This window comes from Notechis scutatus, chromosome Z, assembly GCF_049901735.1.
Source record: "Notechis scutatus isolate UNSWTSFEM ecotype Mainland chromosome Z, rNotScu1.2, whole genome shotgun sequence".
NCBI classification, from domain to species: Eukaryota; Metazoa; Chordata; class Lepidosauria; order Squamata; family Elapidae; genus Notechis; species Notechis scutatus.
In genome coordinates this window covers 101,723,897-101,733,334 of record NC_142025.1, presented here as the reverse complement: position 1 = coordinate 101,733,334, position 9,438 = coordinate 101,723,897, and the positions used below count along the sequence as shown (strand labels likewise).

Sequence of the window (9,438 nt, the reverse complement as noted above, 5' to 3'; positions counted from 1 at the left end):
GGTGCTCGGAAGTTGGTTCATGTTTATGACGGTCACGGTGTCCCAGAGGTCATGTATTCTCCTTTTGTGGCCTTCTGACAAGCAAAGTCAAAGGGGAAGCCAGATTCACTTAACAACTGTGTTACTAATTTAACAACTGCAGTGATTCACTTAACAACGGTGGCAAGAAAAGTTGTTAAATGGGGCAAAACTCACTTAACAGCTGTCTCCCTTAAGCAACACAGATTTTGGGCTCAGTTGTGGTCATAAGTGGAAGGCTATCTGTATCTGTAAATGAGGGAAGTATCAGGGTTGGGTTTCTACCGGTTCTGTCCACCTCTGTAGAACCGGTAGCTCTGAAGAGCAGCAGACACAGAACTGGTTCTATGTCTGCTGTTGTTTTGGCCCACATGCCTGCCCGGGCTCTTACCTGACCTTTATTTCCTGGTTTGTCAACGCGTGGCACAGCCGTGATTGAAAAAGCAGGATAAAAGGGCTTTTTCAACCACTGCACACCCTCTGCTAAGCTGTCCAGACAGCAAGCTGATGAGGATATACACATGTGCGCAGTTTAAATCACTGAACTGGTAGTTACACCGGTCGGATCCCACCCCTGGGAAGTATGAACCAAAGTGCTCTATATTGGTACTAGGGACTTTCTGCCCCTTCAGAAAACTCCTAAACCCAGTGCTTGGAATTGTACCTGCCCTGAAAATACATGAGTTGCTCCTTCATATTTTAGATTTCAGCAGCCTCTCAATTGAATTGTTCTACCAACTTAGGAAAATATATTTATTGTTAATGTGCTTTCAAAGGACAATAAAAGCCACTGGTCCCAGTATTTTATAAAGTAATAAATTGATTTCTGTACCACCTTTAGCAGATGTCTTTATTGCCATTATTATGAAAATTAAATGCTGCTATCAAAGAAATATTTAGAGATCATGATGCTCTGGAAAAAATTAAGTTAAAAGTATAAGATAAGATTCAGAATGTGGTAAGATTCAGAATGTGGTAAGATTCAGAATGTTAAAATATATAAGACACTCTGACTTTATTCCAGTGAGCATTATTATTTTTCATAATTCAAACAGGAATGGATTATGATTTAATTGTGCATGTCTGTGATCCATAGAATTAAACATCCAAACTATTGTGCTATTACATTAAATAGCATGCTATTCCATAATTTCATTATAAATAAAGGAAAAATATATTTACATCTTGAAATCCAAATTCATATTTTTCCAATGCAATTTCCAATCCTTAAAAATATTATACTTCTCAAGACATACAAAGCTGCCTATATAAATATACACAGTAATGGAATTCACAAATGTATGACAGTGAAAATTGCAAAACATTTGTACACCAGCAGTGGATATAAACATGTGTTTATAAAGAAATATACACAACACATATTTTTTAAGTGATACAAAAATGGGATAAAAGGCGTTTCATGTCTGGCAAAAAATGAAGTTGTTCACCTATTTCTAGATTCCATGAGGCATTTCAGCTCAGATGTTGAAAAGTTCAAAGACAATTTTAAAATGGAAATAAATCACGTTCATCCAAATGCGTAATAATTGTAAGGGTGAACAAATTGGTCATTATATTGAAATAGTATTAACTGTTACCATTCAAAGATTCTGAGAAAGTAGCAGTATATCCTACTGGATATATAAAATCGTATTTCAGGAGACATAACGTCTTTAACCAAAGTTCTATCATATTTTAGAGATCAAATTAGTTTGATCTTTAAAGGGGTTTTTCCACTTTGATCGGGTCACCGTTCTCTGTCTTCGGAGATATCTTTTCACTGTCTAACAATGTACACTTCAAACTTTTAAATTAGCCCTTAAGTGTAAGTCTTTCCCTCCAACTGTCATTCACCCCCGTTTTCTTTCATCTTATCCGCAGTCTCGCTACCCAGGATCTATTCGTTTCATATGGTTCCCTTACTGCCTTTTTGCCAGGTTTCTGGTTTCTGGGGCAGAATTTTACTTTTTTCTTTTCTTTTCAAATCTCAAACGTGTACCCCCCCCCATGCAATAAAACTAACCCCAATGTGAGAAAGAAATATTAAACCCTCTTTGTGTGCGCGTTATATTCCCTCCCCCCCAGGTTTTTTTTTCCTCTTTTTAAAAAAGTACAATGTTTCTTTAAAAGTCTCCATCTGCGTTTCCCATTTGATGCGCCTCTAAGGTTTCGTGTGATTAATCGTTGCGTACTTGGCTTTGGTTGGAGGGGCTGGGGATGCGAGTTAAGCCCTCCCTCTCTCAAATTTCTCCTCCTAAACTTGTTACTCACACCCAGACTTTAAAAAGTGTTTCCTGGGCTCAGTTGCTTCATAGCAAGGAAGCGCCCGACCTGGGAAGGAGGAGGAGGACATTGTCCTGCGGACATTAAGGAAGAATTTTGCCAAGTTTCCCGAACGAGACTCGATTCACGACCTGTTAAAAGCAGCAGCCACAGTGCCTTCTCTCTTTGGCGCTTATTTTCCGCCAAACCTCCTTGCTCTCCGACGATTTCATTCAGAAGTGCCCGCGCGCCAAAGCCGCAGAGCTCCATGGATCCACCTGTCACCAGAAGCTGCGTGAGGAATCCTCACGCTCCCTCCATTCTCTGGGAATGCCTGAGCCGCCCTCTCGGCCAGAACCGAGGATCCACCGAGCAACTTCCAGCCCCTATTCTGCCCCCGAAACCAGGCTTGGGTTACGTGGATTTCTCGATCCCCTGCCAGGCTGCGGCTCCTCAGAGCCTTCCTTGCGTTGAACGCGCTTTCGAGGAACCTGACAACTCCTTCCAGCCGCCCGGCGCCTGGCACGTGGCGGCTTCTGAGAGGAAGATGCTGCCGCCGGCGGAGTTGGCTTCGGGCTCAGGGGGGCTAGAAGCGGGCCGCCCCAGACCCAGAAAAAATAACCTTCTCGGAGGGAATGTGGCAAGCGACGCTAAGAATAAAGCAGCCCAACGGAGAGTGGAAAACGCAGGTAGGTGGCTGTAGATGTGGGTTGGCCGGCTTGATTTTCATTCAGTCTTTGACTGAAGATCCTCCGGACACTTTTCTGCTCTGCATTTATATAGAATCCTTAATCATATTAGTGTGCTCTGTAAAGTGATTTTCAAAGAGATTTCTGTGCTAGATTTAGATTGCCCTTTGATACAAACTGGCTTTAAAGAGATGGAGATATCAGGATCACAAAAGAATCTTGGGAATTGTTTTGGAACAGAGAGGGACAAGATGTGATCCTCCAAGAGCTGTCAATCCTCAATGGCCCACAAGCAGAGCGATGAAAAAGGGAATTCAACACCGTTTGGAGAGCTAGGGGCTGCCATGTGTGGCTTAAGGTCCCAGGGGAAACTAGTTCTAGGGGAAATGAAAGTCCTCTTTCACTTCAGAGTGATAGCCATATAAGCATCCTTTGAATTTCTTTGAAAAATAAGTGGGACTCTAAATATCAAACTTGACCATTGCTTCCTCTCTGAAAAAACAGAAAAGTGTAAGTTGGGCTTATTTAAAATAAGAGCATATCTGATTCCACTTTGAAATGTGACTTTTTCCAGGATATGGTAATTCCAGTTTACTGGGTTACAAATTTCTACTATTGACTTCACCCCTTTCCTAAGAGGTCTGTAGGGGGCATGCATAAGCGCACCCACATGCCTACCGTCCCTGTCCTATTGTTTCTTTTATTTTTCTTATATGTATCTATGTATTCATAACTATGTTTGTACTTACACCTATTATCTTGTAAGCAATTGACAAACCAAATAAAATAAATAAATAAATTACTGTTTACTGGTTTCCAAAATTACCAGTTTGTAACCTGGAGATATTGTATAGCAATTCCCTAAAGAGAAGACTTTGAGAGAATGCCAGTTTGTCTTCTACTGCTAGAGCAAGGACACCTGAATAGAAAGGTGTGGTACAGTATTAATAATAATGTCCCATTTTTCAATTCCTTCCCTTATTTATATGCAGGGAACAAGACTGCATCCTGGTTTGCTGCAGCACGTGAGTTAAGAGGTTGGTACTGAGATCAATGGAATAATGAAGTGTTACAGTGGATGAATCCATCAAAAGAAATTACTGTACATTATTTTTACTCACAGTTTGGCAGTTCTGATTTGTTACACATAATCTAAAGTTAGGTTCTGCTCTCTTCTAGATGTGGCAACTCAATGGTATGATGATATTCAGAGCACAAGTGAGTATTCTTGTTCATTGGACTATACATTTTATCAAGTTAAATGCTAATTGCACCAACCCATCTCATAAAATCTGTCAGAGAAGGTATGTTGCGGACACTATTTGCCAGGGGCCTAATTTGTTGGGTTCCAGGAGGTGAGCTTCTTGACTGTGGTGCTTGCCCTATGGAAGATTATTCCTCCCCTCCCTGAAGTCAGGTTAGCTCCATCCCTGTCTTCATTTTAGAAGTCCTTCAAGATCTGGTGCTGTCACCAGGCCTGGAACACCAGGGGACTGAGGACATTTTTAGATGGCTGCATCATAGTTGGGTTTTTTTTTTCCTAAACCAAATCCCAGCTTTTGGCAAAGTTCTGCATTTGGATGAAGTTGGTGGTTAGAGATAAACAATCATCAGTTGCAACAGGAAGCAAATTTGGTCCAGTGGTGGAAGGTAGTCAAAACCCAAGAAAGTTCGAAGATCTTTTTCCTGGATACTTTAGTAGCAGATAAAAAGGAACGATTAAACCCAAACAGAGTTGATAAAATATTTTTCAGACTGTCTTTTGCCTTAAAAAGGCCAACTCCAGCTCTCTTAGCCTTGAAAACATTTCAGACTTGGATGAAGTCAGTGTATGTGTACAGGAAGCATATGTTCTCCTCCTTTCTGTGTGTATGTATGTATGTAATGTGTGTGTGTGTATATGTGTGTGTGCGTGTGTGTGTGCTTGTGTGTTTGTGCACATGTGCTTTAAAGTGCGAGTACATTTCCCCTTCATCTGATACCAGGTTTTCATTGCATTGTTACCAGCTGCTCTCTGTTTTTCAGGCTCCTGACCTGGTATAAGTGTATAATGAATAGGAAGCTTACTTTCCATCATTTACAATAACATTAACAAGATACTTAAGCATCCATCAGGGTATTTCTTTCTCTGTTTCAAGTGAAAGATCAGTGTTTTCTAGACTCTGCATGCTCCCTCTTATTTCCTCTACTACATATTATCTAATTGGAACTTTTCAAGGATCTGGAAGGTGATGTTCCATAGAAATTTTGCAGTGCTAATTTGCTTAGGTCATATTTTCTGCTTTTAGCAAACCACATTTTAGTTTATGCATAATCTATTTTGTAGTTTTTTCATTTTTGTTCTATAGCAATAACTTAGGACTTTTTTTTTTATCTTTTTCTCTATTTTTGTTCCTAGCTTCAAGCTTTGTTCACACAACTTGCTGGCTACTAATTTAACTAAACCATCATTTGTTGAATCATTGAATGTAATGGGTTCATGCCAAGAACTGAGCCTCCAACGACTGAGCCTAGAGTTTATGGGTGGGGGATTGTTTGTGTACTCTACTGATGGGCTTGATGTCTCCTGATGGTAAACATCTTCCTTCTATAGAGAGCCAAGGTGCAGTCCGTGGCAATCCTACAACTGCCTCAAAGAAAGAAACCAGCAGCTCCAAAATACGGAAGGAGCGCACTGCATTTACTAAGGACCAGTTGCGTGAGCTTGAGATGGAGTTTATTCACCACAATTATCTGACAAGGCTCCGGAGATATGAGATTTCTGTGAATCTTGATTTGACAGAAAGACAGGTGAAGCTTTTCTGCTTGGTCTACCTTCTGCCTTGGGGGATTTGGGGCAGTAGCTGAGACTGAGAAACACTGGCCTAGAGAAGGGGAAGAAGTCTGGGGATATTCAATGCCTGCTCACTTATAAATATTTTAAGTATCCCAATATTTTTAAAGGGAGTAAGAAGGATACCAATTCCAAATAATATTGACATACCTTCCTTCTAGCAGTACAGAGTTTGTTTGTTTGTATCCTGCCTTTATTATTTATAATAACTCAGGGCAGTGAACATCCAACACACCTTGCTCTCCTATTTTCCCCACAACAACAACAACCCTCTGAAGTAAGTTGGCCTGAGAGAGAGAGTGATTGGCCCAAGGTCACCCAGCTGTCCTTCATGGTTAAGGTCAACTAGAATTCACAGTCTCCGAGTTCCTAGCCTGATACCTTAATGATTAGGTTAAACTGACCGAGACAATAATGCACCAGCTATTTTAAACCACAAGTCCCATAAGACACCATGGCTAAGAAAAAGCTAGCTGGTTTTTGAAAACTTTTCTCTTTTCAAAGTATTTGTTTTACCATTAGCCTTAGTGCTTCCCGTCTGTCTTGCTCTTGAGAGCGAGCTGAGACTGGAGTTCAAGGATATGGGTTATCACATGACATTAAACATGATTTGTTTTAACCATATTTTGCATAAGCCATCCTGGTCTAAGAGATACAGAATGCTAAACCATAAACTAGTGTCTGGATTGCACAAAAACAACCAACTCCACAACTGGATGTGATGTGTAAGATCAAGTGCAATGGCTTACAAATTCTGTCCTGCAAGCAAAGAACTGAGAAAAAATGCATCTGGAATTTGCCAAGCCATCCACAGAATTCCCTTCAAAATTATGCCTGCTTGCTCTGGCAGCTTTTTGCTGGTTGCTGGTAGAATGCAGGCTTTAGCAATCATTTGGTATTAATGATTACTGAAAAATAAATTGAACTAAATGCAGTCTGGATGCTGAAATGGAATGGCTTGTCAGGAAACAATTTGGCACCCCTCAGATATGCTAAAGTACAACCTCCTCCCTCTGATCAGTGGGCATCTGGGTTATGAGGGGCATGATGCAAAGCTTAGGGGGATTACCTGGTTGGAGAAGGCTTGGTGGCTCATTCAGAGTTTTCAGGAATGTGCAATAATCTAATATCTTTTAAATGTGCTTGGTTCCAGCAATAAGAGGAGACTAATTGAAGACCCAGTGGCTGGATTCTCAATTGTTTGAAGCCATTGTTTGTTTCAACCCTGGTTTTAATAAACTGCAATGATTGGATATTGATTCTACACCAAAATCAAAGCTATAATATTATTAGGTGTGTCTTAGTACAATGTATGAACCCAGCCACTGTATAGTTCACAAAATCCTTGAATTACATTTATTCTTGTTTTATTTAGCCTTTTCTATGTGGTTGATTAAATAAATCACTGCAAATATAGCTAGTAATTCTCCCCCCACTCTCTGTAGAGGGAAACTAGGGTTCAACTGGTCTTTATACAACCTAAAGCCTTAGATTTGACTTGGAACAGAAAAACTTCCCAAGAAGCTCACAGTTATCTCAGCTTGAACATGCAGTTACATGCAGCTTAAATTAATCAGATTGCTGTCCTGTTTCTTGTACAGGTTAAGGTATGGTTTCAGAACCGCAGGATGAAATGGAAACGTGTGAAAGGACAGCCAGTGTCACCCCAGAACAACATGCAAAATATGGACCCTGCTCTCGTCTTGAGTCCAGAATAGCCTGTTCTCTAATAAACTGATCTCTACCAACCTTGTAAGAATATTGGGGATACTATTATTAAGCAAGTAATAATCCTCCTTAAGATTTATCTCATGTCTTTGATGTTGGAGGCAGGAAATAGAGCCAGTAGGGCTTCCCAGAATGATAGATTGCTTTACTCTCTCTTTCTTGGAGCAAGTAAATCAAGAAGGAAAAAAGACCAGAATTGTGCAAAGTGAGATTCCCAACAATTCTGTGGTTGAAATCAATGCTTTTTTTTTTAAAACAAAAAAGCTGACTTGGAAACTATGTTGAGTTCAATTTACTGTTCACATGCATTGTTTGCTTAGCCTCCTGTGATCTCATAAAGGAACCCTTACAGAGATAATCTCTGGAAGTTTCCACTTGAAAACAAATGCTTGCTTCCATGAATTGGATAAGCAAGCATGTTATGTGCTTTTGACAGCAAAATCAAAAGATGGGTAAACTACCTAAGGCATTGAGGTTTATGGAAAGATGGCACAGATACATTATCATTGCCATTACAAAATTCACAGCTTTCACAATCCAGTTGTCCGCAAATGCTGTTTTTGTTTTGTATTTGTAGTGATTTTAAAGGATGGCCTTGAAGATCTGGTAACAAGACAACAATCGGCTAAATGTGGCTTGAGTCCAGACCGAGAAAGTGCTTTATGGAAATGCTTCAAACAATCCCATCCCCTATTCATATGAAGATAAAAGGAGGAGAAAGGGAAGCATATTGATACTTGTAAGCTCCATATCAGCCTCACAGCGTAGAACAGGTTAAGAAGTAGAAACCATGCAGATTTATTTTTATTAGAACAGCTATAATAACACTTTTTTTGCAGCTCATTGGCAATTAATCAACTAATTATACCTACAGTATGTTATACCTACATTAGCCACAGGGCAAGATAGGTGGCCAATAAATTTAATAATAATAATAATAATAAAGCATATTTTACTTGATTTACGTCTTTGTGTGCATTTTTTTTAATGTTGCTTGCCCCCAAATGAATAGCCTCTATGATTTATAATGTTTTATTTTATGGGTTTGCCTTATATAGAGCCAGTAGTTAGTCCATGAGAAAATGCTGCATCCCAGCTGGCCCAAATGAAGTGTTCTAATGTTCATATGTGTACGGAATTACACGATAGAGTGCTCTGTGAGAAAGCTAAATATTTGTATGTATTTTCTTCCTTCAGTTCAATCATGTTTGATTCTCAGAGATGACTGAACAGGTCCCTGTAGTTTCCTTGGGAAATTTTTCAGGAAGTGGTTTTGTCACTGCCTCCTTCCTAGAGCTGAGAGAAAGTGAATTGCCCACAATTACCTAGTTCTTTGTGCCTAAAGCATCCCTGAATCCCTGTTTCCCAATTTGTAGACTGGTGCCTTAACCACTACACCGAAACTATTTCTCTTGTATACAAGAGCAATTCTGAAACAAAAATGAAAAGTTTGTGCAGAATATTCACCGCCTCAGAGCAGTGAGTATTTCAGTTCAGTTAGTTTGTGAAGAAACCATTGGAGGAGTGTGATATTGTTGTTATATTTATTTTCAAGTATGTGGAAACTGAATATGAAGTAGAAGTTTGTAGCTTTAATTTTCCAAACCAAGTTATGTTCATCGTATTTTCTGCAGAAAACAGCAGCTATATTTCTCCTTTGCAGACAAATTTCCATCCCTTATTGCCACAGTCCTTCATATTAACACATTAGTTATCAAGTATGAAATTTAAAAAAAAATCCTTCCAGAACAGCCTACATAAAAAAAAGCAAATAACCACATAGATACTTAAGATTATGTTTCTGAACAACAGCTCTCATCAATCCAAGAAATCATGATCAATTTTAAAAGATGTTGGAAGATACTCTAAATTAGGTAGAGTGATTCTTTCAGTTTTTGGCTCCAACGC

General features: G+C 39.5%; 1 protein-coding gene across 1 annotated transcript; it reads left to right on the top strand.

Moving 5' to 3' along the window:
* The first annotated feature begins 2,293 nt into the window (after positions 1-2,293).
* On the top strand, positions 2,294-8,488 carry MEOX1 (mesenchyme homeobox 1). The gene is made up of 6 exons (XM_087947997.1): positions 2,294-2,969; positions 3,962-4,006; positions 4,149-4,187; positions 5,563-5,759; positions 7,404-7,554; positions 8,108-8,488. The coding sequence occupies exons 1-5, from the start codon at positions 2,549-2,551 to the stop codon at positions 7,518-7,520; spliced, it is 819 nt and encodes a 272-aa protein (XP_087804123.1). The 5' UTR covers positions 2,294-2,548; the 3' UTR covers positions 7,521-7,554; positions 8,108-8,488.
* The last annotated feature ends 950 nt before the right edge of the window (positions 8,489-9,438 follow it).